This window comes from Hippocampus guttulatus, chromosome 18 (assembly GCF_054856545.1).
Source record: "Hippocampus guttulatus isolate MCC_2025c chromosome 18, RoL_Hgut_1.0, whole genome shotgun sequence".
Taxonomy (NCBI): Eukaryota; Metazoa; Chordata; class Actinopteri; order Syngnathiformes; family Syngnathidae; genus Hippocampus; species Hippocampus guttulatus.
In genome coordinates, this window is record NC_141278.1 from 2,558,163 (window position 1) to 2,585,899 (window position 27,737).

Genomic DNA, 27,737 nt, shown 5'->3' on the forward strand with positions numbered 1-27,737 from the left:
CTCCCTCTCTGCCTCCCTCTCCATCCCTCTCCTCCCACCACGCACACACTTACACTCGGGTGGGAGAGAGTAAAGCAGGAAAGTGAGGGAAGGGTGAGAGAGAGTGGGAGCTTCCAGGTGTCTGTGCTCTGCACTTTGACGGACTCCATGGAGCTTTAAGGGCTGCCCCTCAAAGCTTTTTTTGCCCCCCTTCCCCGCTGTCACTTTGGTGGCCCTCTTCTTCCTTCCTTTTTTTCTTCTTCGTTTTTTTTTTGTTTTTTTTTTAAGTCAGTCAGCTGCCTCTCGTCGGCTGGCTTTCTGGGAGAGGACACCCTTGCATCCAGCAGCAGCAGCAGCAGCAGCAGCCGCCGCTCCGCGCTCACTATGGATATTGCAGATTGCCCCTTCCGGAAGAAGCGGAGGCCATGGAGCCCGGGCCTGACCTCCGTCGCTCTGGCCGCCCTGGTGCTTGCGCTGTGCCAGAGCACCTCGGCGCTGGCAGGTAAGACTACCTCCATTCCGACTTCAAGTGGTTTGAGGATCACCTATCCTCCACTTTAGCGATTGTTTGCTTTAATTGACTATGCGTAATAGTCCCCGAGAATGGATGTAAATCCATGAACAAGCGCGCACCCCCCCCCCCCCCCGCCACACACACACACACACACGCACACCAAAAAAAAACATTTTTGGGGGGGGTGTGGGGGGGGACTTGGCTTGCACTCTGATGGGTTGTTTAAAAAAAAAAAAAAGCAATTTAATTCGGGGGAAGTTTGCTTCTGTCAACATTGTCAAAAAAGTATCTGTTTTTGCTGTCACATATTCCCGTGCCACACATCGCAGCCCGAGCACCAGTGCGCCCATTGGTGCCTGCTGGCGCGCCTGTGCGTCAACGTGCACGTTGACGCCTGCATCAGTCATCGGCAGCATCCCGCATATTAACTGCCAATTAGGGCTGATTGCTCAATTATTGCAAAAAAAAAATATATATATTTTTTTTAATGGAATCTAGCACAATCTGTTCGATATTGACGTCACCCGACACCGCCCCCCCTCCGCCCCCCAACCATACTTCTCCCTCCCCTCCGGTGTGTTCTTTGGCCATGCGCGTCCATGTGGACTTTGCCACTCATGAATGGCTTCTTATGGGAGTCGGTGAGGAGGAGAAAGCGGCCAGTGTCCCGCGCGTGTGTTTACGCTTGCGTGAAAGCGCCTCTCTATAACTTTGTTTGATAATGGAAGAGTGACCTACGACCACCTTACAATCCAGCCCCCATCTTTTTCTTGTACCTGTGCTCCCAACTCCCCACCCCCAGTCGATTGTATTTATATTGACGAGTCACAACATGAAAGGACAAGCAAACGTACTTAACATAGCAACAAATAGCAATTCGTGAATTACAGTGGACCCTGCGTATTTGCGGCTCGGCGTTCACGAATTTTCCCATTCTTGGATTCTTTTGGGATCCGAGCCCCCCGCCCCTCCCTAACAATCGCCTTCCAAGAAAACCTTTATTTGTCCCACAATGGAGAAATGTGCAATTTGTGTGTGTGTGTTTGTGTGTTTTCCAAACGCTATTCCTCATATATTGCGGGGGGGTTTTTTTCCAATTTTCAGGGAGCGTCAATAATTCAAACTATTGAAAAAATGTTTAGGAGGAAATGTGTATCGCAACCATTTAGTCGATGCTGTTTTTATTATTTTTTTATTTTTATTTTTTCAAGAGTTAGGTCAAATGGAGTCAGCGCTCAGCAGACCGCCAAACAGGACAAATAAATGACACCAATCCACGACGTGATTGGAGGAAAGCTGTCAGTTGAGCGGAGGAGTAGGAGGCGCATCTCCCACAGGAGCCGTGAAAGAGGTTCTGTTCAAAGGAGGAGCATTTTGTCCACATGGATGTTCCTCCTCTGTTCGGGTCCTTTTCAAATCGAGGTCCTCAAAGGACGCTCTGTGCACGGCCTCCTGGATAAACACAACACGGCCTCCTCTGAATGGAGCGTCTGTGAGGGCCTCCTCTGGCTCCTGAATCACTTCTCCACCTCACCATCCGCTTCTCTGTCTCCAGTTTGGAGTCAACCTTCCTTGTCCGCACCAACCGCAAAACAGCACTTCTTTCGGCGTCCAAACGGTCAGCCTTGTGCTTTTCGAGCTTGACCTCGTAGTTCCTCGCCCGCACGCTTTGCCCCTTGTGCAAATGTGTTTGATGCCACCGCAGATGTGACATGGGGCGGTAAAGGATATCAAATGTGACTACAATATCAGCACAAAATGCAAAGTTGTTTTTGCAAAATAATAATTACTGCTCCTGGAATTGTTTTGACATCCAAATGGAGTGTGTTTTTTATAACATTCCCATGAACAACTTCTTGCAAATGGAGCGTACCTTCTCATACTGTTTGTCGAGAAGGTGCGCTTCATTTGCTTTCCGTGCTGTCCAGGAATACTAATCGTGTTTTTCATGTGTATTTTGCCTGCACATCGTCACAACTCGCTGGCCACGATTGAGGGTTTTGTGGACGCAAATTAGTATTTCGTGTGCGCGTTATTGTGAAGCCACCGTTAAGTGTTGTGTGCGCTCATTCACAAATGAGTATTTTGTGGCCACAAATTAGCCATTGGCACACATAATATCGATATTGTGGCCACAATGTCATTTTCCCCTCCCATGTCATGTTTGGGGCTGCGTAATTTTCCACTGCAAGGATGCGCTAATTTCAAACACTCAGTGGACAAGTCAATATAGAAGCATCAACGGTGTTAGTATTGAATGCTAACTGCCACATGTTTGCTCGTCCCTCCTGCATTCCCAGCTGACCCGACGCCTCCCTTACCCCCCCTTTTCGCCAAACCGCATCAGAGCTGCAGGTTTGAGGCAACACATGGAGCGTCCGCCCACGCTTCTCGGCGGTTTTGAGCGTCTCGGCGTCGCTCCACGGGGCCACAGAGTAGCCAGCGCCATAATGATAGGCCGCGGTCTGTGGACGATGCTATTCCTGCTCACTGTTATTTGGCGCGACACGGGGGACCAGCTGGACCTCTTTAGTATGATCTTCGTGCACGTCATGTCTTTTCCAGACATTGACACGCGGCGCGCAGTTTGGAAACAAACGTTCACAGCCGCGAGCGTTCAAAAGGGAGGCGCAATGCGCCCCGATATGTGTCATTGTGGCTAAATGCAACAATTACAAGGGTTCCCATTTGCCGCAAGGTTAGGAGTTCGTCCCGCCTCCAATGGCACATGGCTGCATAGGATTTCCATTGGTGGGTGATGGATGAAGGATGAATTGATGGGTAGATGAGAGAGGTTGTTGGAAGGGTAGATGATATGTACATGGATGGAGAGATGGCTCGGTAGAAAGATGGTGACAGTTGGATTAATAAAATGCTCGGTGGCTCAATGGATGGATGGACCCATGGAAGAATAATAATACCAGCCTTGTTTAAAGTGTGAGGTACTCATGAAGCATGTCGATACCAGCCACCGATACTTGCAGTCTAACGTTAAGTTTTTCTTGCCAGAAGTCGGTGCTACGCTGTGGGCGCTTGGTGAAACATCTCACACTTCAGAAAGACGGGAAAGTCTTTGTTCAGAATTATCTGTCATTGTGTTCATTGAAATGTGGTATCTGTGCGTATTCAAGAATGAAAAACTCAAACCGGTATTGAAAAGTGGTATCGAGCCTCCCTGATATTAATGCCGGTACTGTCTTATTGGATTAACTTTGTTTCACTCACGCAGCGTTGAGATACATTTGGGCATTTTTTTTCGTTTACATTTATTGTCCATTCCCAACTTGTGGGTCTTATTTTAGGTCTTGAAATAAAATTTTAAAAAGTTGCTTGTTGCACTGTAGGGCCTGTTGGCAACTCCATAAACTCAAACCTGTACTTAACAGTCTCCCTCGTGTGGTCGGCGGATGGGCGGAAGCAACTGCTAAATTTGGAGCAAATGCTAACTTATACCAGAATGGATGTTCACTCGGCGAATGGCTCTGCGGTCAAGGCCACTAAGGTTTGTTGTCCTGACAACAGAAATCAGCATCGAGTAATTGACTCCACCCAAAATGTTTAGAATTGCTTCTGTGATAAACGTGCTCTGACAACATTGAGCTTACATTCGATTTGATTTGAACTCCCCGTGGACTTTCCACGAACAACCCGGGCAAAACTTAGCCCCTCGTCTTCATACAAAGATGTTCATCTTTGCGTTAAAGATGTATCACTGTAACATATTTCCTTGACAGCAATTGCTGCTTTCCTATTAGCTAGGGCTTTGACGCCACCTCGTGGCATCTCGAATACGTGGAGGGTTCACTGTAGTGGCTTGTGAGGCAGGCAGCTACCTGCCGACTTCTGTGGGCGCTCCGGACTTGGTTTTTCGTGTGGCGCCGGTCGCACAATGCGGCCGTTGTGCGCAGGTGAGAGGTGAGGGGTCAGCGTGTCAGCTGGAGTGTGTGTCTAGTATTTGACACGGCGGTACCACCGCAGCAGGACCGGGAAAAGTATGCCATTTGAGCCGTTCTTTTAACGCGGCCCGCCGAGAATTTACATTCGGAAGAGTTCTGTAATATTTGTTAAAAGTGTGTGCGTGTGTGTGTGTGTGTGTGTGTGTGTATGGACTGAATATGTGTATGTCTTTTTTTTGGGGGGGAGGGGGTACATTTTGCTCAATGGTTCTTAACCTTGTTCGAGATACCGAACCCAGCCAGTTCATATGTTCATTCACTGAACCCTTCATGAGTGAAAAATAAAAATGTGTTTTCTTTACAAATTCAAACAGAAAAAAAGTAAACATGATTCGTATGGAGTATAATTGTTTAAAATTGTGCACAAAATGAACCAGCCAGTGATGGCCAAGCGGGTGTATCATAACTAATTGACATGTTGAGTTGAGTGTGTCTTAACCTCCATGGCAGAGGCTCCGTCGAACCCCTGAGATCGATTCACTGAACCCCTGGGGTTTGATCCAATCCAGGTTAAGAACCACTGATTTTTAGCTCATGAAACAAATTTTTGAAATCAATTTTTTGGGTGAATTTAAAAAAACCAGTTTAAAAAAAAGCAGGATTTGTATTTTAAATAGGATATCATTTATATTCATACGTTTTTATGACATAATTGCTTGATTGATATTTGATAGTGTCAAATAAATAATAAAATAACTTAAGATAAGATAAGATAAGATATCCTTTATTAGTCCCACACTGGGGAAATTTACAGCCTCCAGCAGCAAGAATGTAGGCAGAAAAAACAAACAAACACCGTTCAAATTAAGTGCAATATAAATACAAAATGTTAATTAGGTATACGTTTCTTCTTATTGTATTATAATAATGGGTTACATAATTAGTCATGAAAACATATTACTGTACTAAAATGAATGTGCTTTTGTATTTGTGTACGTATATGAATATTCATTTCTATACGTATGTCGGGCCTCGGGAACCGAGTTTGAGAACCACTGAATAATGTATCCTAATAACATCATCCCAGATCCACTTTTTCCCCCGTTAAGATCATAACCGAGATTGTTCAGGAACGACTCAAACGATGTTTATCGGGCTCACACAGGCGTCTTTTGTTAAAATACTCTTGGAACACTGTACTAGCTATAACTGCAATACAGTGTATGTACAGTATGTGTGTGTGTGTGTTTGGGGGGGGGGGTTCCTGACGCCTGCTTCCTTCCAATTATCATTGAGAAATGATCGCGTATAATTGGCCCGGAGGCGGCCATCTGTAAGCGCTTGTGATGCTGACGAGGAGAGAATGAAAAGGGAAAAAAAAAAAGAGTGCGAGATTCGACCGCTTTCATCTTCGGGCCGAGCCGGGTCTGGGCGAAGGCTGGCGTGTTGTTTTAGCGGGCGTGATGGCGGCCGGGCAGGCAGGAAGCGCCTCGGCCTCACCTGAGCTGCAAACAGAGTGCCACATTGTGCTGGGGCTGCTTTGGGGGTTGGTTTGCAACTCGATCCTGCCGTCATAGGGCCACACCGTCACTTGTGAAGCACCACAACCGCGTCACAAAATCTCACAGCGTAGCACCCCAAAAAATACAAAACACAAATGCAATTCAATAAATCATAATTCATGCAACTAATTAGGGCTAATTTTGCTGCCCATTCAACATTTTTGTGGGGGTAGGGAGGGCGCCATGAGCCACCCCCACCTCCCCAAAAAAATATGGTTGTCATAAATGAATAAAAATGTTCATGGAAGTGAAATGGCAGAGGTGGGGGGGGGGGGCAAACACTCAAACATACTCCATGAGCTCTTGTGACACACTGGTAGGGAATCCTTGCTCCACTCTGATGATGTCGTCACTTCGCATTGTGCGCTGACAAAAAAATCCAACTCGGAACTTCCCGCCATGTCATCTTTCCTCTTCGTCTCACTGTGACACTTTCTTCCCAAAAGTGTGTCAATGGTGGAACATGAAAGCGGCCAGAATTTGTTTGTCGAGCTCAGCTGACAGCTTCATGGCAAACTTTGATTCACTTTCACTGGCTTCTTTCTTTGCCGGCGCCAACGTTTTGCTTTGACCATCTTGCTCTGAAAGGAATCTTTGTCCCGAAGATTGGTTAAGACTTTCAGTTTTTCCTCTGCTGGTTTGTCCTCACCTGCAATTGTTTGGACAGATTGACCAAAGTGTTCCTATTAGGGCACACGAAACACCACCTCTCAGAAATACTCTCCGAGTACAGTCAGTGATTACTTTACACCAGTAAAAATCGTACCTGAAATGAAAGTGTGAAAACAAAAATACAACTCACCTGTGTAGTCAACAAATCTACTGAACTCGATCTAAAAAAAAATGTGTTTAAGATACTGTTAAATACTGCGCCTGGGGCCCGAGACGCACCCAAAATGGTAAAAATGAGCGAGCGATTAACGGCCGTGGCAAAGCCTGAAATGTGACTCGTTGCTGTTCGCTGTGAATAGGTGCCGTGGTGTGTGTGAACATTGCACGTTAGCTGTGTGAGTTTAGGTGGGGCGCGCCTGTGCCCCACTGAAATAAATACATGGGAAACCAAGACAACAAGTATTATTATTAAAAAAAAAAATGATGAGATTTATTTGAGAAAGAAAAAAAAACATGCAGAGACACCATTCACAGATCTGGCAACAGAGCCTTCTTTTTTTTCAAAAGCAGTTTTGTTTTGGTTTGTTGAAACAAAATAGTTTTTTTTTTTCAGGGTTAGTTTTCGCTGGTTGATTAGTTTTCGCAAACTACGATAACCTTGGTGAAAAGCAATCCCGGAAACGGCGCTTCGGTCAAACACGGAGATATGAAAAGCAGCCGGAAGTTGACGACCTCTTTGTCCTCCCCCCCGCAGAACCCGTGGACGTACTGAAGGCCATGCAGGTGACCGCCCTGCCCGAGGGCGTGAAGAAGGTCCCGGGCTTCTGCACGTCCCGGCGCTCCAGCAACCCTGACCACGCCTACCGCATCAGCAAGAAGGCCCAGATCTCAGCCCCCACCAAGCAGCTCTTCTCAGGTAGGCTCCATGAGGACCCAAATTCTTATAATTGACTATTTAAATGCGCACGTGAGATGTTTTTTTTTTTTTTTTTTTTTTCTTCCAATCAGATTTTAGTCTCGATAGACTCCGGTGCAAAAACGAGCATATCCAGATATTTTTGTGGCGACCTGCCATCATTTTGCGGAATGAAAGTAGACTTAACTTCCCTTACCGCCGGAACCACGTCCAAGCAGCTCCGGCACCGGCACTGGAACACAATTTTTAGTGACTATGATCAGGCAGCTCCGTGGACGCGTGGGCAAGTGCTTTCTTTGACCAATCAGACTCTTTGACCAGCAAATGCACTCGTAGCGACACGGTGCACATGAATATATTTTGTTGCTGTCCAATGTCGCGTGGTTTCATTAAGGAAGGCCCGTCAACCAAACGCTCGGTGCGCAGCTGCCCCAGCCGCAGCGCGTCGACACGCAATCTCGAGATGGAATTCCCGAACCGCGCGAACCTGCAATCACCATCGGCGTCGTCTGTTGACGATGTTTGGAAATGCTCTGTAATTATGCGTCTGGGTGAGGAGACACAAGAGGATCTCAAGTGGAGCTTTTGTGGCTGCCAGACCGACTGTTTGTATGCGTACCCCCCGCCAGCTCCCATCAGCCTTTGCTTCTGAGAAATGAGAAATGCATTTACCCAAAAGCTCGCCACGCTCGTCATCATTCTCCTGCGTTTGTGTTCTTTGGAGGGAGGTGCTCCGATGACAGTCATTTGCCTTTATTTGCGGAGATTCGTGAGAAATTGATGCCCGCCCGAAGAATGTGGAGAATCGTCGATATTGATAACCCAGAAATAGAACACAAACTACGACTCCCAAAAACTTTGATCAACTCCTCTTCCAGGCCAAACTCCTGCACATAGACACATCTTAAACAATTCCAACCCGAACGACTACTTTCCTCCATCCAATCCTTTGGCACCACTTCCCATTTGTAATAACGAAGGACGCCAAACACTTTGTCAAGAAAGCAGAACTCAGAACTGGACTTAAAATGCCAGTTTCTTCGTGTCCCGTCACCTGCAGGTCGCTTCCCGGAGAACTTCTCCATAATGGCGCTGGTGAAGGCCCACGCCGGTCTCCAGGCCTTCCTCCTCTCCGTCTACAGCGAGCAGGGCGTCCAGCAGCTGGGGATCGAGCTCGGCCGCTCGCCCGTCTTCCTCTACGAGGATCAGCACGGCAAGCCGGCCCCCGAGGACTACCCGCTCTTCAAAGGCGTCAACCTGGCTGATGGCAAGTCAGTAACCAGCGCCGTCGGGGCAAGGGCGGGGTATCTTGGGAAATTTCGAGCGCATGCAGAGGTGGAACTCGTAAGTCTCTGAATGGTCCGGTTTCAAATAGGCGTTAAGCCCGGGTCATATTTGGGGTGACGCCAGTCAAGTCTTCCAATCTTGCTCTGACACATCTTATGCTCTACGATTCGATGACACATTGGATAATTTGCACTCCGTGACTATCCGCCCGGATTTTTTTTTGAGCCTCGCCACGTCAGGCGTTTATTTGCCCTCGGCTTCCTTCTCCCTCACGCCTTGCAGGTGGCACCGCATCGCCATCTCTGTGTCCAAGAAGAACGTGACACTGATGCTGGACTGCAAGAAGAAGATGAGCCGAGCTTTGCCCCGCAGCAGCAACGCCGAGGTGGACACCAACGGCATCACCGTATTCGGAGCCCGATTGCTGGATGAGGAAGTGTTCCAGGTCAGAAGCCGAGTGGGCTCGGGGGATGGGCGGTGGGGGTGAGGGCTTCCCCTTCTGATCTTTGGTCCTGGCTGTGCGTCCACGCAGGGAGACATTCAGCAGCTACTGATCGCCTCCAACGCTCAGGCCGCCTATGACTTCTGTGAGCACTACAGCCCCGACTGCGACTCCCCCCTGCCCAAGATCCAGGCGCAAGACCCCAACACATATGTGAGTAGCACCAGCAGATGCACCACTTGAGCGTTCCACCGGCACCGCGCCGCCTCGGATGTTCAGTCAATCGAGATCACTTTCGGTATCTTCGGGGACAGGAGTGAGCTCCTTTTATCGACAAAAGTTGAATGGAGGCCGCCGGATCGCTTCCTGCTTGTTGAAGAGGTTTCATCTTTGATCCGGAAGGTTGTGCCGTGCACACGGCGGCGGGGCTTTGCTTGCACCTCCTGACGCTTTTTTATTTTTTCATTACGGATAACAACAACAACACAACCCCCCTCCCCCATTACAAAAATAATAATGCATGTTTTCCCAATATGTCCAGTTGTGGATCAACAAATCAGTGAGGTTTTACTTGATTGCTTGTCCCCCTCCCGGCACCACCGGCACCGCCCATTTGTCAAGATTTTTTTTTTTTTTCAGACTTGCTCTGCTCTGAGGAATGACAAATAAAATCGGTTTTTCCTCATTCTCCTGCTCCACCTGCCTTCTGACCCCCCAAATGTAAACGACTGATGGATTTCCTCCGATCCAAATGTATTTCTCGAGAACGCTTCAAAACCACGGGCGGATGAACAAATTAAAAGCCCAAGAAAACACAGAACACCAAAGAGATGCTAACTGTATGCGTGGCCACTTAAGTCCAGCGCGCTCGGAACGAGGCCGCACAGATTTCCAGGGAGGCCATTCGGAAGGTCAAGCGATAACAACGAAGGTCATCCGGCGAGCTGTCTTCTATCATCTCGGCGTAAGCTTAAATTCCTTCCACCAATCCGAAACGAGACAAGACCAAACGGAAGCAAAGCTCGAGTCATTCCGATGCGTTCTCATCCGCTCGACACGCGACCCAAGCGTGCCTTTCGTAACACTCCCGTTATGGTGTTTCTCAGGAACAGCAACGACTGATCCTGGGCGTGTTTAGTCAACAACAAGGTACTTTGCCGATGTGGATTGCAACGATCGGTCTTAGCAGAAGTTTCACTCGGAAAACAGAGTTTGTCATTCTGCATCATCGCCGCTTGAAGCCCACTTTAGATCTCGTACGCGTCACATATGCTTGTCGGGTTGATTTTGTCAGCGTGCGTGCTTTGTCTGACTAACGAGGAGAGATTGGGGTTTTTTTTTGTGTTTTTGTTTTTGTTTTTTTACCCCCGCCTGTAACAGCCACACCCTCTGCGCCTCCACCCAACAACTGGCTTGGTTTTGATCAGGCCAGCGACGCCGCTTTGTTGTTTCATGTTGAGAATGGCATTACTGGAGAGATCAGTCACTGGGGTCAATGATGGGCAATTGAAAGTCCTACGTGCTCCCGATTGGTTCAAAACGACAAAGGAGGACTCCGCTGTATCCAGTAATGCCTGTGCAGTGTCACTAAATCATCCAAGACCTTTGCCATCTTGATGTCATTGTTTCTCAACACAGCCACTCTTGTCTTTCTCTCCCTTTCTGTCCCCCCTCCCAACCCTATGCATCGCCTTCTCCTTTCTGTGTCTTTGCCACGCCGCTCGCACACATTCAACATCGCGACCGATCGATAAACTCGGACATTAGAAGAAGAACGGGAAGGCCACCCACGCCAAAGCCGCCCCCGTCAAAGCCAAGCCCACCCCGGCTAAGCCGGTCAAGGGCGGGAACTTCAAAATAGTCAAGCCTCCCCTTCCCAACAAAGGCCCCAAGTCTTCCACAGCCAAGCCACCCAAATCCAAGGCCACCGCCAAGCCCACCGCCACTGCCGTCTTCCTGTCCAAGACCGCGTCGGCGGCGAAGGTGAAGACCACCACCGGCCCGGCGAAGAGCGCGAAAACGTTTGCTGAGAAGAAGACGGTTGGAAAAGCCGTCGTGGTGAAAACCACCCAAGCTTCAGCCGAGGTCAGAGGAAACGCAAAAGTGAAGAAAGCCGGAAACGATAAAGCCGCGTCCAAGACCAACGAGAAAATCGCCGTCGAAGTGAAAGGAGTCAAAGTTCACGGCAAAACCGAGAACAAAGTTAGCGGTGCGGCTAAAGTCAGTAGCAACGTCAAAGTTACTGTGGTAGAAAAGAAAGGTGCCAAAACTGAAAGCGTGACAAAAACCAAGACCGTTGTCCAATTAGAGAGGGCTACTGCGAGCGCGTCAACATCCGCGTCCAAAGTAGAAGCTAGCAAAGCGCCGAAGGCCACCAAAGCAGCCAAGGCAGAGCCCACAAAGGCGTCCAAAACTTCCTCGGTCAAGTCAGAAGTCAAGGTGAAAACGGCGCTGTCCAAAGTCCCCCTCGCCAAGCCCGCGCTCAGCAAATCCATGAATGCCGTGGTGGAGAAGTCGTCCGTGCTGAAGAAGGTCCTGACGACTGCAGCTCCTGCCCGCTCCACTCCCCCGAGACCCACCAAGTCTAAGGCGGCGCTGGACCTGAACATCAAGTCCCTGCACAAATCTTTCCCACCCTTTGACAGGACTGCGGCGGGCGGCACCGGAGTTGCAGCCAAGAAATTTGACAGCGGTTACCAACAGGTACGACTCTGGTTTGGGTCGCAATGTCCTGCCTGTGACATCTGGAGGTCAGCTTCTGTCACCTTCCTCCTTCTGCGGTGGACAGTCTGACCTTCGGGATGCTGGGCTCTCTGTCGATATATCATATGCTCTTCATGGTGGGGGGCCAGCTTGTCCATATGATATGACACGGCGGTCGGTGCGCAGTGAAGCATGGCTCACTGCGCGCCCCCCCCCCCCCCCGAGCTGCGCAAACCGGGACCTCCCGTCAGGAAGCGAATGCGGCACGGACTGGCGCTAAACGCAAGCGAGAGCCGGGACGACGCACGCGCTGCCACACTCCGCGCGATACGACTCCGGCTCGCGCTGTCGTGTTTTGTGTTTGCCTTTTTTCCAACAAGCTCTTTCCGTCTGCTCATGTGAATGAAGCAGCCCCTCACGCCAACCTCCGGCAGTTTTGACTTCCTCCGTGAAGCCGACTCGATTCATTCTTTGCAGTGAATTTGTGGAGATCTGTCCTGTGAGACTGCTTTTTTTTAAATGGGGGGTTGTTTTCTGGTGGGCAGCGCAGCTAACATCATCCCGAAGCATCAGTTGTGATGTTTTCTTCTCCCGGGATGCGCGTCAGCTTTCATAGAGCAGCGCCCGCTAACGCACCCCGTCACATTTGTCCTGCCAGACCGTGAAAAGAAATGTCCCCCTAAGTCTTGGCGACTCCCTAAACCTCGCACGGGGCGCGGTTTATAGTCGGTGGCTGGCTGACATTTCTTTTCCGTGATATTTGTCAAACATGTGAGTTGCCAGCGAGACGACCGCAATGCTGTGTTGTGTTCTCGTCTTAGAACTCACAAGCAGACTTTGAACTAACCTTCGCTCTTCCGGTCAAATCTGCTTACTTCCTCCCTGCTCCCCCCCTTTTCTGCCTACTCGACCAATCAGGATGTAGACACTGAATATTCCGAGGCTGGCAACACCCCCACAGAGACCGATTATTTCTATGAGGAGACGCTGCCGGAACCCGAGGGTGAGCCGGTCGCACAAGAAGAGAGCCCCACGCAGGTAACGCACACTCACGACCTCGCCGAGGATAAGATCCGACTTAATCGCCTAACTCTTCACTAAACAGAGGCCCCCCGTGAATTATCTCAACATCATACTAGCTATGATTGTTACAACTCCATGTCTCCCCATCAATGGATCGGCCCTCGAGGAATCTCCCACGCTGGGCGGTACGCCGATGCCAGGGCGCCAAACGTTACTTTGCCACAAAAAAATAATGTTCACGGCATCACGCCAAACTAAAAAGTGACGTGTCATTATGCGGTATGACACATGAAAAGGTGTCACTTTTGTTGCCGCCCCAACACCCCGTGACAGGACAGAAACCAAAGACCTCCTGATGCACATGGTCCCAGTTCAATACTCTTTGCCTTGTGGACTTATCCTGTTTTCTAAGAATTTGCTGGATGAGATTTCTTGCAGTGAAATCTGACATTCAGGAGCGCATCAGTTCATGGAAGCAAGCAGGGTGACGTCGCAGTCACGCCAGTCTTGTCGTTTACCCTGCCACTTGCCGCCGTGTGTGTGTGTGACTCACACCTCACAAGCGTTTTCTTGGCGCTTCCGCCGCCACACGAACCCGCTTGGCGAGAAGCCTCCCCTTCCGAGGACCGCGCGCCACATTTATTATTGTAACACGGGCGTCTCCTTTTTCCTTAACACCAAGACTCGCTTTGGCGGTCATCTCGGAGGGGGATGACTGCAAACGTCTTGTGACAAAAGGGGAACCCAATGTGGGCGCATTGGCGTTTTGAGCCAAGCCCTCCGTGAACTCGAGCACATCCGCTGCCCTCGGTGTGTGTTTCTCGTAGTTCACCGGTTTCATCATTCACTTTGTTGTTCAGTTTTCACCCAACAAAGCCAACTCTGCGACAAATATTCACATCAGCGGCCAAACACAAGGTCTGCAGAGATGCTTGCTTGTGTTCAAATGAGGTCCCTGCATGAATCCACTTTGAGGGGAAGTCATTCCACGAGGGCACAGTGTTTCCCTCAGCTGGTGTTTGTGGAACCACACACACACACGCACACCCACACACTTTTTTTTCATATACACGCTAAGCTCCAAAGACAACCGGGGGAAAATGCGTGTTGGCAATGAGTCGGTCGGGTGTCTTTTGTATGTGTGTGCCTCATTTTACAAGGTAAGACTCATTTCTTGCTCCCTTTCTGTCACTCACCTTTCCTCCTGACAAACACCGCTCCTCCTTACCACCGGCCTCGCATTTCATCTTGCCCTCCTTCACGGCTCCCTCGGGCCCCCAAAGCAGTCACAGGCGCCGGAGACGGCTCCGCCGGGCGAAGAGGTGGATTCGACCGCGACGGACGGTGTCGCTGAGGAGCACTTCACCGAGGAGTATGTGACCGGCGATGTGGGCATGAAGGAATACGACTATTCCTATCGGGACTACGGCGAGCACGCGCCCGAGGCCCGAGAGGTGGAAGGCGACATTGGCCCCGCCCTGTCCGCTGTGACAGACGAGGCACGCGTAAGTCGTTTTGCTTCAGAGGCAAACACCCCCCCCCCCCAAAACAGTCATTTCAACCACCTGCGCTTGGCAGGATTTGTCAGATGCACTTGCTCTTGTCTTGACACAAACTCTCGTTACAATGCAAATTTGCGATGGAGTCCCTCGGTTTTGATTTTGCTCACGTTGAAAATATTGGGCAAAAAGAGTTCTCCAAGAGTCAAGGTGACAATCCTGCACCACACTGCGAGTCCTCTGGCAAGCCCTCGTCGTCACATTGCTGGTTGAAATGTGTCTGCGGTTCATAAAGAACCATTCGAGAGCATGCCAAATTCGCGTGCCGCCGCCTATTGGCAATGCTCTTGATGTCGGTGACTTTGCCGTGTACAGCCGCTAAGAGGCAGAACGGTCGGCGCGGGAGCAGAAGTTCCTGCTTCTGCAGGTTTTTGCTCACAAAGTCACCGTCGTAGTTTTACTCGCATGACGTCCGTGCGGCACCTCGCCATCACTGTTCCCACTCAGTTGCCGGTATGAACGTTAGCGTCTGTGATATGTGCCCCGTGTTTGGATGGCCACAAATCCAGAGAGTAGTCAGCATTGTGAGGCTGCAGCTTCCCGTGAGGCCGAACGGGAGAAGTGGTATCGAAAATGCACGGGTGGATTCCTCTTTGCATGTGAGATTACGACTCGGTGTGGCGAAAGCTTACTTTCTTAACAGTGGTGCGTTGTCGGCCACGTTTATGTGTTTGTCCTCAGGCGGCCATCAGAGGACAGAAGGGTGAGAAAGGAGAGCCAGCCGTGCTCGAGCCTGTGAGTGGACCCACAGTCACTGCCTTCATTCTGGGGCGGGTTGAATTCACACTCACCTTGATTGCAAATTTCGACTCTGGGTTTTGTCTCAACCAAAACAGGAAACCATTTGTGTTTATTTGATGGCTTGAGCGAATTAAGACCTTGAGGGAGGGGTTGTGAATCGCTTTCTATCCATCCAAATATGAATTGATGTTCTTCTCCGCAGGGTATGCTGATCGAGGGACCCCCTGGACCTGAAGGACCTGCTGTGAGTTCGTGACCTTGGGTCCTTTTCCTACAAAAAGTGCTTCCTTTCAAGTCTTCCGACTCTATCGCTCTCTTAGGGTCCTACCGGCCCTCCGGGGAGCTCCGGTCCACCCGGCTCCGTCGGTGATCCTGGTGAGAGGGTGAGTTTGAGCACGGACATCGGTCGCGTGGTTCATCATGCACCCGGACTAATGCGCTTGCTCCGCGTCACAGGGCCCTCCCGGCAAGGCCGGTCTGCCCGGTGCCGATGGAGTGCCCGGACCACCCGGATCCTCTGTGATGCTGCCTGTGAGTTCATCCCCCAGCAAATGCTTGACACGTGTTTCTGTGGCGCGATGACGGAGCCAGGCCTCTGCTAGGACAAGCCAAGCCCTCCTGCGGTCCAAATGAGTGTTTGCCTTTTGACTTTTACAGTTCCGCTTTGGCCAAAGTGGAGGAGATAAAGGTCCCGTCGTGTCTGCTCAGGAAGCCCAAGCGGCCGCCATCTTGTCTCAGGCCAGGGTGAGTGGCGTTTGCCGCGCGGCTACGTAATCACACGCGCCGTAGGGACAAAAGCATCGAGACCCAGAAGTCAATCGGTCACAGGCATGGTGGGAACATTTGGGGCAAGTATGTTTTCAAGGGAAACCCCTTTGCACCAAGCAAGCTCCACGAAGGAATGTTTGCATGAGTTTGGTGCCGAAGCTTGAGTTCTCAGTGTGAAGATCGCACAAATGGACGAAAACATCCTCCAACATCTTGACGGGAGTCCTCCCAGAAGAGCAGAAACTGCGGCAGTTACAAAAGCACCAACACATTTCCAATTCCTTTCGGTGTCTCGCTACTTTTTCCACACACAGTTTCCCATCGGTTTGATTTAATGGCACATCCTCAGTTGTCGTACGTGTATATCAATGACAACCTGTCGACTGCAGATGGCTCTGAAAGGACCTCCTGGACCAATGGGTTTCACCGGACGTCCCGGACCCCTGGTATGACCCGTCACATCCAGAGATTGTGTTTGAGGCCAGGATGCAAGCGAATGCAAGTCTAACTACAGATGATGCACGTGTCCTTTAGGGGAACCCAGGAAGTCACGGTCTAAAAGGAGAAAGTGGAGACCCTGGTCCTCAGGTAAGAACAGTCAGAACTAGGCGGTGACACGTTTGACATTTTGAGAGCGGCGTCCTGAAACTGCTTGCGAACTCACTAGGGACCGAGGGGAGCTCAAGGTTTGATGGGACCACCGGGCAAAGCGGGAAGGAGAGTGAGTATTGAAGTTGTTGGAGTGGCAGGCTTGACAGCGCTCCCTTGCTAACCGCCCATCTCCACCAGGGTCGTGCTGGAGCTGATGGAGCCCGTGGAATGCCTGGAGAGCCTGGTACTAAGGTAACGCTTTTGAACTCTCCCAAAGTCTAGAAGAATCCACGTGGCCGCTCACATCTAGGATGTCTTCTCAGGGTGATCGCGGCTTTGATGGTCTTCCCGGTTTGCCTGGTGACAAAGGCCACAGGGTAAGCCTTTCCTCAGAACGCCCTGCAATTTCAACCTTTGAATCTTCTTGGGCTAATTTTTGTCCCCGCGGTTCCCAGGGGGACACTGGAACAATGGGACCTCCCGGACCTCAAGGAGAGGACGGCGAGAGGGTAGAGAGACATGGCAATCTGAAAATCGGGTCAAATCAGAAACACGTTTGTCATTTTCGGCATTCTCCTTCCGTGTGTCCTCAGGGCGATGATGGTGAAGTTGGACCCAGAGGTCTCCCCGGTGAAGCTGTGAGTAACTGAGGGTTGTCCTCGCTCTTTAGCTTGTCGGTTTGAATGGATCTTTGGTAGCGGGGTCAGAGGAGCGTGCAGAGCAGCAATGCCGAGCTGATGTTTCTCGCTCTTCGCATTCTCTTAGTGCAAAGCTCATTTTAGAAGCTGTAATTTGTGGTGCTCTCAGCGCATGCAAGATTGTTTTGTTTTTCTTTTAACGTTATTTCTGTCCCCCCCCCCTTTCCTTCTAGGGACCTCGTGGCTTGCTCGGTCCCAAAGGTCCTCCAGGAATTCCCGGACCTCCTGTGAGTCACAACAGCTTTTATTTTACTGCTGCAACGGCACTGAAGCCTCCCTGATCTGGGTTCTCTCCTTGTCTTAGGGTGTTCGAGGAAACGATGGGCCCCTTGGTCCCAAGGGCAACCTGGTCTGTGTCTCGTCATCTCCTCACTTTAATTCTCCCCTATTCAGTCGCGCATTGACCTATTTAAGTCTTCTTCTGATGTCAGGGTCCTCAAGGAGAGCCTGGACCTCCAGGTCAGCAGGGGACATCGGGAACTCAGGTAAGACGTCGAACCCTCTCACTTTTTATCCGTAGTCGACACTTTTAACCTCTGTGTGTTTCCGCACAGGGAATGCCAGGACCTCAGGGAGCCATGGGACCTCCAGGAGAGAAGGTAAGACTGAGGAGAGAGAGTTTTTTTTGGGGTGACACTGGTTCTTGACCAGATGCCAGTCAATCCCGCAGGTGATCCGTCCGAGCCCGTCAAGTGACTGTGACTAACTGTTCTACTTTCGAGCGTAAATCATGCAAAGTGTCATCGAGGCCATTCTTACTTCCTGCAGGGGCCCACAGGAAAACCGGGTCTGCCGGGAATGCCGGGCGCCGACGGCCCCCCTGTGAGTTTCTGTTATCGATTTGTGTAGTTCCACCTGAATAGTGTAATCAACACCACCGTCGTTCCACCCCAGGGTCACCCAGGAAAAGAGGGGCCCACCGGCACCAAAGGAAACCAGGTAAGTGACACCGAATTGGCCCATCCGTCGCACAAACACTTGTTACCAGAGAAACATCTCCGGAGCCAAATGCCAGTTACCCATGACCAAATCCACATCCCGTACTTGTCTGCAGGGCCCCAACGGCCCCCAGGGAGCTGTTGGTTATCCTGGCCCTCGTGGCATCAAGGTCAGTTCAATGTGGCCTATTGGTCCGTGGTGCTTTCGAGTGTTGGTGAATCTTCTGATGCTTTGTGCTCACAGGGCGAGCAAGGAATCCGAGGACTGAAGGGCCACAAGGGAGAGAAGGTGCGCGCGTGATCATCTCTTACTGTGTAAAACTCTGCTCGTTACATACAAAACAACGAGCGTATGAATGAACATCTTGGTGTCTCTAGGGAGAAGATGGCTTCCCTGGAATTAAGGGAGACTTTGGCGTCAAAGGAGAGAGGGTAATATGGACTGAAAGGCCTTTTCCCACCTTCTGAGTTGTGTATCTTCCGACGCTCCGATTCACTGAAACGCATTCATTCTCTTGCTGCCAGGGTGAGATCGGTGTGTCGGGCCCCAGGGGAGAGGACGGCCCAGAGGGGCCAAAGGGACGAGTCGGCCCCCCCGGTGAACTCGGTCCCCTCGGTCCAATTGGAGAAAAGGTAGGTGGTGGTGTTCACCCCGGAGGTTGATTCCCTTGCGTCACGTTTGTATTTCAAATTTAAGCGATAATCACCGTTGCAAGCATTTGATTAAGTTGTGCGACCGCTCATGAAAGAGAGACCGCCATGTGGTTGCAGGGCAAACTTGGCGTTCCTGGACTTCCTGGCTATCCCGGAAGACAAGGACCCAAGGTAAGAAGATCGGGTCCAAGAATTTTGTTAGCTTGCCGAACTCATATGTACTGTGCGGTCGTTTGAGCCAATCTGATTGTCTCGTAGGGATCTCTAGGATTCCCGGGATTCCCTGGCTCAAATGGCGAGAAGGGAGCAAGGGTAAGGAGTGCCGGACCGCTAGGGTAATATCACACTTCTGGTGCATTTCCATGTTTGTGACTCGGTTGTTTGTCTTTCAGGGTCTGGCAGGCAAAGCGGGACCAAGAGGACAAAGAGGACCAACGGTAATGCTGGTTGATCCTTCACAAAAGTCCACTTTGTCTTATGTCATTTTTTTTCCCCATAATTTCACCGTCTGCGTCCTTCCTTCATCAGGGTCCCAGAGGCCAGCGAGGACCACGAGGTGCCACTGGAAAGCCTGGCGCAAAGGTTAGTTGTTGTTGGGCTTAGCTACTTCCTGTACGGCCGGGATTTCCTCTATTTTGAAGACAAAATACTTGCCATTCCTTTGTTCACCTGCTGTTTTATTTGCTCCTGTCATTTTTCGACAGGGAACCTCAGGAAGTGACGGTCCCCCAGGTCCACTTGGAGAGAGGGTGAGTTCCTGTTTTTCGCCAAATGGTGCTCTTCTCATCTTGTGTCGATCATCCATCTACCTAATGTGATTTTTATGCGTCACCAGGGACTGCCTGGGCCTCAGGGAGCCAACGGTTTCCCCGGACCAAAGGGACCTCCTGTGAGTGAGGGTGGATTGTGGCGCGAGACTAGCAATATAGTCTTAGTCTAAAGGCTTTCGCGTGTTTCCTCACAGGGACCACCAGGAAAGGATGGGCTGCCCGGGCACCCCGGACAGAGAGGAGAAGTTGTGAGTTCAAGTCTTATTTGTTTATTTATTTTAGTAGGGGAAAATAAGGCCCTGGCAACAGAGAATCATTGGATTTATTTTGTTCAGGGCTTCCAAGGAAAGATGGGTCCACCGGGGCCTCCTGGAGTCGTCGGACCTCAGGTGAGTCGAAACGTGTGACTTGAGACACGACTTATGACGTCCTTATCCGTGCTTATCAACCATGATTCTTCTCCAGGGCCCATCAGGAGAGACCGGTCCCTTGGGCGAGCGTGGCCATCCCGGACCACCAGGTCCACCCGGAGAGCAGGGACTCTCCGGCCCCTCGGGCAAGGAAGGCACAAAGGGAGACCCAGGCCCCCCGGGAGGTCCAGGTAAAGATGGACCTCCTGGACTGAGAGGCTTCCCTGGAGAGAGAGGACTGCCCGGGACCCCGGTGAGTGTCAAATGGGCCATGCCACCACTGTATTATTGTCCGGTAAGTTGAACTCCTGTGTGTTTTTCCTTCCAGGGCGGTGGAGGACTGAAGGGAAGTGAAGGACCTGCCGGACCCCCTGGACCTGCTGTGCGTTTCAGATCAGAGAAAGCATTTCGCTGTTTACATGAAATGACAATATATTTAGACTTTCTGCTGGGAATCTACGTAATGATGTTGACCTGTGGTCTGTTAAATAAACCGTCTATAGGGATCGCCTGGTGAGAGAGGGCCTGCTGGTACTGCCGGACCCGTCGGACCCCCTGGTAGACCAGGCCCACAAGGACCCCCTGGTAACGCTGGAGAGAAGGGTGTCCCTGTAAGTGTTTGTCGATTCAGTCGAAAGCGTTTGACTCTGTCATGTGTTTCTCATGCGTCATCATTATTGTCACTCAGGGTGAGAAAGGCCCAATCGGCCCTTCGGGTCGGGATGGAGTTCAGGGTCCAGTGGGGCTTCCGGGCCCAGCCGGATCCCCAGGAGGACCCGGAGAGGATGGAGACAAGGTCAGTTGCACAGAGTGGAGAGGGTGGGGTTTGTAAGAATGAATGTCGAGAACAATCCTGGTTCAGTCTATTCGTCCTTTGCGTGGCTTCTCACGTTGCTGCCATTGCAGGGTGAGGTGGGCGAACCTGGACAGAAGGGAGCCAAGGGTGGAAAAGGGGAGCACGTGAGTGAATCTGAACCACAAAATAGAAAAAAATGTCTGAGATGAGAGCATTTTGTTCATCATTCTTCTCTCCTAGGGACCTCCTGGTCCACCTGGGCCGATGGGTCCCATCGGCCAACCTGGTCCCGCCGTGAGTAGCGTACTTTTTCTCCCTGCTATCCTGTCCAGCGGGTGGTAGCAATCGTGCTTTTATTCTCCCCTGGTTTGCAGGGTGCTGATGGAGAGCTGGGACCAAGAGGCCAACAGGGGCCTTTTGGTGCCAAAGGAGACGAAGGATCCAGAGGATTCCCCGGTGCCCCCGGGCCCATCGGACTGCAGGTAAACCGATATGGTTAGGTTTGGCGATCTTTGGAGGTCAGCTAGCCGAATACATCTTTCAACTCTGACCCTCAGGGACTGCCTGGACCACCAGGCGAGAAGGGAGAGAACGGAGACGTTGGACCTCTGGTGAGTATAGGGGACTGCAGTCAAAGCAGACATGATGAATAATGCTGGACAATGAAACATGCACATCTCCACAGGGACCTCCAGGCCCCCCAGGACCCCGTGGCCCCGCTGGACCAAACGGTGCTGATGTGAGTTTGTAGCTCTGATAAAATGAACATTGGATTTTCATGGACAGCACTGATGGCAGACTGAAACTTTACCATGTTCACCAGGGCCCTCAAGGTCCTCCTGGAGGTTTGGGTAATCCTGGAGCAATCGGAGAGAAGGTAGACACATTTTGAATTCTCACTTGTGTGCCATGGAGGTGCATGAGATTTTTTATTTATTGATTTTTTTTCAATTGACCATGAAAAACTCGTTCTGTACGCTCCGTAGGGAGAGCCTGGAGAGGCTGGACCACCGGGAATCGGAGGAGAACCAGGAAAGAAGGTGGGCTCTTCAAGTGGTAATGGAGAAAGAATGATGCTTAAAAAAATGGTTCTGCTCACCTGTTGTCAGGGTCCTCGAGGTGAGCGCGGAGAGAAGGGAGAGGCCGGACAGCCTGGAACCGCCGGCACCGCCGGAGGACGAGGACGGCCAGGGGATGACGGTCCTAAAGGAAACCCTGTATGACTCCTTCACTGAGCCGTGCCTTGTCATTTGCTCCGTTTTCAAATCTGAAACTGTGGTGGTTTTAGGGTCCAGTTGGCTTCCCCGGTGATCCTGGTCCCCCCGGTGAGGTTGGACCCAGAGTGAGTATCCAGTTGGATGATGTCTCTTGTTGATTATTTGCTTGGTTGGAGAAAAGAAGAGAACCAAAGAGAAAGTTCCAACAATATTCTTTTTCCCTCTCAGGGTCAAGATGGCGCCAAAGGAGAGCAAGGAGAAGATGGGGAACAGGGAGAATCTGTACGTCCAAAGCTTAAGATATGATATGATTCACGACAAGCCTTTTGAAGTAACTCACTGATGCCGATCCTCCTTTCCCGCTGCAGGGCTCTCCTGGTCCCCCTGGCGAGAACGGACCTCCCGGTCCACCCGGAAAGAGGGTACGATCACCTCTTGCAGCTTCCATGAAGCATCGCATCGACTTCTTGAGATGTCCTGAATGTTGTTTGCCTGTTTGCAGGGTCCTGCTGGAACAAGAGGACCTGAGGGGCGACAAGGAGAAAAAGGAACCAAGGTCAGTCCACAGTCCAGTCATTTAGATTCTGAGATATAGATCTCTCTCTCTCTCTCTCTCTCTCTCTCTCTCTCTCTCTCTCATGCAAATAAGAAGAAACGGTTAATAATACTCCACAATTTAAATGGTCTACAAGATTAATTTCAGTCGCGAGCAGCAAAAATGAGCCGAGCGGCACCATCTGGCTCTCGATTTTGGCTATTAGCACAATTAGCTTGGGAGCCTTCAAATTTCGTTGAATATTAAATTGTGGGCAGGGTGATAAATGACATTAATTTGTCAAGTGATGTTAAAGTGTACTGTATAAATACCTTCAAGCAGGAAATCTGAGCAATGTCGGGGACACAATTGCAAACAGTGACATCCAGAGTTCACTTTTATCACAACACTCTCAACTCGGTCATGCTCATGATTTACCGTCAAACTCTTTTCTCTTGTTTATTCCTTTATTTATTACATCTGTGTTTGTACCCTCCGTCCAGGGCGACACAGGTGCCCTTGGCCCCCCAGGCAAGACGGGTCCTGTCGGTCCTCAAGGCCAACCAGGAAAAACAGGAACTGAGGGTCTGAGAGGTCTCCCTGGATCAGTGGTCAGTCAAAGATTGGAGTTTGTGTATCAGGGAATGCAGATTTTCTGTGTGTGTGTGTGTGATGAGTATGTTTATTCATTTTAGGGTGAGCAAGGATCTCCCGGCCCCGCCGGACCAAAGGGACCACCTGGACCTGTTGTAAGACCCCAGCGTCCTGGTCTTTTCTGGGAAGATCGACCCTTTGCAGTTCTCTAAATTGAACTCTGGTCTTCCTCTGGGTCTCTTCTCCAGGGACCACCGGGTTTGCTGGGTCTGCGAGGAGACCCTGGTGCAAAAGGAGAGAAGGGACATCCAGGTCTTCTTGGCCTTATTGGACCTCCGGGAGAGCAGGGAGAGAAAGGAGACAGAGGTCTGCCCGGACCTCATGGGACCGGCGGACCAAAGGGAGAGACTGTAAGTCTGACAGGGAAATTTGTGGGGTTTGATGCTGATGATGAGGACAGTTCTGATGAGTCGTCTGCTGCTGATTCCAGGGAATGCCCGGTGGCACCGGACCCCTCGGCCCGGCTGGTCCCCCTGGTCCTCCTGTGAGTGGTAGCACTTCTCCTTCGTTTACCCTCGTGCAAACCGCTTTGAAATTCCAGAAGCAAACACTGTTGTGACATATCGTCTGTCGAGCTATGCAATTTATGGCGCTTTTGAATGATCTGAGGGCTGACCTTGGAGCCAGTCACAAGAAGGAGTCATGCCAGGTCACAGATGACCAAACTTCCTTCAATTATACATTTCCCTGCTTCTGGGTGATTTCAGAACTCGTGCTGGCTTCTCCCTGAGCAGCTTTTCAGCTTCTGTGCGGTTGCCGTCTTCCCCAAAATGATCATCGCGTAAGATTGCTTTTCTGGAACACAGCCATCAATTTTGGTTGCCTCTTCTGCCCATAATTCCACTTGAAAACTATCGGAGCTCCACCATTGCGCCACAATCTGAAGTCAATGATGCGCCACGCCCGCCAACAGCCTGCACACGTTGATAAGATTAAACACAATATGAAGGGAGACCGCTACTTGGGATCTTAGTATACCAGGTCCCTCATCTCAGAGTGATACATTTTGCGCTGAGACCCTCTCACACTTCCTGTCGTCTTCAGGGTCCTCAAGGAGTCAAAGGAGCCAAGGGTGCCTCTGTGAGTATTGTATTTTTATGTTGGTGAACAAATGGAGGAGGCGGTTCAATTCTTCCTGACTCTCTCCTCCTCCTCCTCCTCCTCTGCTTGTGTTTAGGGAGGATCTGGTCCCAAAGGAGAAAAAGGTGTTTCGGGACCGCCAGGACTTCCTGTGTGTAATTTCTCTCGCATTTTCAAAGTTTGAACATGGAAGAGGAGTGACTCTTGAGTCATGTTTTTTTTGTTTTGTTTTTCCCCAATCAGGGCCCGCCTGGCGAGGTCATCCAGCCGCTCCCCATCCAGAGGAGCCCCAAGTCCAAGCGCTCCATCGACGCCAGCCAACTGCTCCCCGAGTTCGACCCAGAGATGCCCGCCTCTGACACTGCCGGCGCCGAGTTCTATATGGCCAGCGAGGGCATGGAGGAGATCTTCGGTTCCCTCAACTCACTACGACAGGAGATCGAGACCATGCGCTTCCCGATGGGAACGCAGGACAGTCCCGCAAGAACCTGCCAGGATCTCCGCCTCAGCCAACCTGAGCTCCAAGACGGTAAGGAGACTCTCTTCCCGCATGCCTCCCCTCATGAAATCTCGCTTTGCTCTGACCTTATGTCATGATTCATATCCACTCCCTCTAATCCCCCCCCCACCCCAAAAAAAACAAACAAAAAAACAGGAGAGTACTGGATTGACCCCAACCAGGGCTGCTCCAGAGATTCTTTCAAGGTCTTCTGTAACTTCACCAGCGGTGAGACGTGCCTGTATCCCCACAAGAGCATCAACGCGGTCAGTCCCGTCCCTCGCGTCACACATGGTGGTCATGTTCACTTGGTGTTCGGATTAGGAAAAGGGAACCCAAAAGTTGGGACGACTATTACAATAATAATAGATTTTATTTATAAGCGCCTTTCAAGACACCCAAGGACACTTTACAATAACAAAAAACACAATTGGTGCAATCGGTCATTTTTCTCACGCGATGTGCTTGTGATGGCAGGTGAAGATGAGCTCATGGGAAAAAGAGACGCCAGGTTCCTGGTACAGTCAGTTTGCAACAGGCGGCAAGGTCAGTCCCCCTCCAACATGAAGGCTGCGTTCCAAGTGGCCCTCAACATCCCCACCATCCTCAACTGCCTCCTTCCTCCTCGCAGTTCTCCTACGTGGACTCTGATGGCGAGCCGGTGGGCGTGGTCCAGCTGGGATTCCTGCGCCTTCTGAGCGTGGTGGCCCGGCAAAACCTGACCTACCACTGCCACCGCTCGGTGGCCTGGGCCGACCAGAGTGCCAACAACAACCACGAGAGGGCGCTGCACTTCCAGGGCGCCAATGAAGAGGAGCTGAGCTACCAGACCAACCCGTACATCAAAGCGCTGGTGGACGGATGCTCTGTGAGTCAGGAATTGAGAGAATCGACCCGTTGTGTTTTTTTTTTTTAGAATTATCAAAGACACTTTAGAGTTCCGTAAACCTCGTTTTTCAAAACACCAACAACATATTTACAATACACATTTTAGATGCCAAGAAAGTATCTTTTTTTTTATGTCGCGGAGTTCTTGACTCCAAAGTCAAGTGCGTTCCAAAGGCACAAATGACTGTTTCAAAGTGCTCTTGAGACAGGAGAGGCTTGCTCGAAAGCATCTTTTTTGCTCAGCGGGACATTGATCTGCCAATCATCTGTCTGAACTTCCTCTTGCTGCCCGTGTCTCTGCAGTATCGCAAAGGCTTCGACAGGACGGTGCTGGAGATCAACACGCCACAGGTGGAACATCTTCCTCTGCTGGACATCAAAGTGTCGGACTTTGGGGAGAGCAACCAACAGTTTGGATTTGAAGTGGGACCTGTGTGCTTCCAAGGCTAATCTCTCTCACGCACACACACACACACACGCACACCCATGCATGCACACACACACACACACACACACATGCACGTGCGCGCACTTAGAGACACCTACATACAAGCCATTCATGCTCAGTAATTTGTAAATTAACTTGTAAATGGTATGTAACACACGCACGTGATGGTCTTGCGTGAGCAACGCAACATCCTCCCCACAACCAATGGACGTCCAAAAAAAAAAAAAAAAAAAAAAAAGGTTCAGAAGAGGTCTCGGAGGGTAGGACCATCGAGAGGGAGCGGTTTCTTTCCGGTGGCACAACATCATAGGGCGCGGGCGGGCCCTTATAGGCCCCCTTTGCCCCTCCCCCTAGGCCACCCTCCCTCAACCCACCTGCCATTTGCCCCTCCACTCCTCCGTCACGCCGCCTTCGCTCCGCCCCTGCCGTCTCTCAGTTCTTCCACGTGATAAAGAACCACAGACTTCTTGAAAAAGGTCTCCAGCTTGTTAGCGTGATCGCAACTTGTGCCCTTCCCCTGGCCACCACTCGGCATCCTTGGGAGGCGGGGGGGGGGGGGGGTGTTCCTCCTACCAACTAAATGTGGCATGATGCCATCCTCGCTGAATAAAAATCTTTGTTTTCCCTGAGAGAACGCGTGTGGCAAAAAGTGCTAATTGTGCCAACAATTTGACTCCGTTTGTCTCCTCTTATGTCATCGAGCCTCCTGCTGGGCAAATGTGCATTACACTCCATTTGTACAGACATAGTGATATTCTATTGTATTTATTGAAGAACACAACGGGGTGCTTTGACATTTAAAAAAAAAAAAAGGAAAGAAAGGGAAAAAAACGGAGCGCCAAATATTCCTGCCGTCGCATGTGGTATATTTCATTTGTATTTATTTCTGCACGGGCCCCCTTTCGGGAGACCGGACCAAAGAATCTGCGGCTATGCTGGATTGTGTTTCCCCCCCGGACTGTCCTGTGCTGTTCAATGTTGCCTCCATTCCAGTGTGACCATTAAAAGGTGACTCTCTTCACCTCTGTTGCCGCTGCTTTTGACTTTCACGTTCGAAGCGTTCACACTGGTGCGAGAGACCACAGCGGGCAGAACGTGTTGGCAAGAGGGAGACGGAGGGGCAGGGTACAAACTCCCTGGCCGGCCTCACCAGTCTGTCTCAGCCCTTTTGTGGATTTTTCTGTTTTTGTTTGTTCAATCTTATTGCTGTTGATTTTGGTTTTAAATGTATCAGGGAAATGGGCGGGGAAGGCCAAGAAAACCTAAAACGAAATTAAAAAAAAAAAAGATGTCCTTCAGAGAGGATGACCTCAATTTCTAGTTTGTTTTTATTGAGTTGAAGACATTTCATCATGGAGGGGCATTCGGGGAACTAAGGTGCTGAAAAGGAGAAGTATTATTTTACAATGTGTGTAAGTATTTAATTCCTGTAATATATAATCTATTGTAAAAGGAACTTGGTGCCTGTTGTTTTTCTTCCAAACGTAAGAATAGCAACGCCTGCATTACAAAGTTTGGCCACAAGGTAGCACTGCTGGTGACCAGAAGTTCACCTAA

General features: G+C 50.5%; 1 protein-coding gene across 2 annotated transcripts; it reads left to right on the forward strand.

Annotated features, from left to right (window-relative positions):
- On the forward strand, nucleotides 1-27,720 carry col11a2 (collagen, type XI, alpha 2). 2 transcript variants are annotated; one of them, XM_086136511.1, is made up of 65 exons: nucleotides 1-481; nucleotides 7,318-7,479; nucleotides 8,540-8,750; nucleotides 9,049-9,211; nucleotides 9,299-9,421; nucleotides 10,976-11,911; nucleotides 12,830-12,949; nucleotides 14,218-14,439; nucleotides 15,175-15,228; nucleotides 15,437-15,478; nucleotides 15,555-15,617; nucleotides 15,691-15,765; nucleotides 15,892-15,978; nucleotides 16,392-16,448; nucleotides 16,537-16,590; nucleotides 16,670-16,723; nucleotides 16,792-16,845; nucleotides 16,917-16,970; nucleotides 17,049-17,102; nucleotides 17,187-17,231; nucleotides 17,465-17,518; nucleotides 17,596-17,640; nucleotides 17,723-17,776; nucleotides 17,846-17,890; nucleotides 18,060-18,113; nucleotides 18,186-18,230; nucleotides 18,346-18,399; nucleotides 18,474-18,518; nucleotides 18,608-18,661; nucleotides 18,755-18,862; nucleotides 19,001-19,054; nucleotides 19,142-19,195; nucleotides 19,276-19,320; nucleotides 19,412-19,465; nucleotides 19,588-19,632; nucleotides 19,719-19,772; nucleotides 19,848-19,901; nucleotides 19,989-20,042; nucleotides 20,119-20,316; nucleotides 20,392-20,445; nucleotides 20,567-20,674; nucleotides 20,752-20,859; nucleotides 20,970-21,023; nucleotides 21,100-21,153; nucleotides 21,234-21,341; nucleotides 21,417-21,470; nucleotides 21,545-21,598; nucleotides 21,683-21,736; nucleotides 21,846-21,899; nucleotides 21,969-22,076; nucleotides 22,148-22,201; nucleotides 22,305-22,358; nucleotides 22,445-22,498; nucleotides 22,579-22,632; nucleotides 23,115-23,222; nucleotides 23,307-23,360; nucleotides 23,454-23,615; nucleotides 23,696-23,749; nucleotides 24,310-24,345; nucleotides 24,443-24,496; nucleotides 24,589-24,874; nucleotides 25,001-25,110; nucleotides 25,322-25,390; nucleotides 25,476-25,712; nucleotides 26,036-27,720. In XM_086136511.1, exons 1-65 carry the CDS (start codon nucleotides 364-366, stop codon nucleotides 26,180-26,182), a joined length of 6,261 nt encoding a protein of 2,086 aa, XP_085992637.1. In that variant the 5' UTR covers nucleotides 1-363; the 3' UTR covers nucleotides 26,183-27,720. The 2 variants fall into 2 exon arrangements, with proteins under 2 accessions (XP_085992637.1, XP_085992638.1); XM_086136512.1 differs by lacking the exon at nucleotides 10,976-11,911.
- The last annotated feature ends 17 nt before the right edge of the window (nucleotides 27,721-27,737 follow it).

Bases quoted from the DNA above. Each gene is read 5' to 3' on its own strand.
- col11a2 (XM_086136511.1), top strand. From the start codon at position 364: ATGGATATTGCAGATTGCCCCTTCCGGAAGAAGCGGAGGCCATGGAGC. The intron at 12,950-14,217 runs GTAACGCACACT...GGGCCCCCAAAG, and splicing joins AAGAAGAGAGCCCCACGCAG to CAGTCACAGGCGCCGGAGAC. The intron at 22,359-22,444 runs GTACGTCCAAAG...TTCCCGCTGCAG, and splicing joins ATGGGGAACAGGGAGAATCT to GGCTCTCCTGGTCCCCCTGG.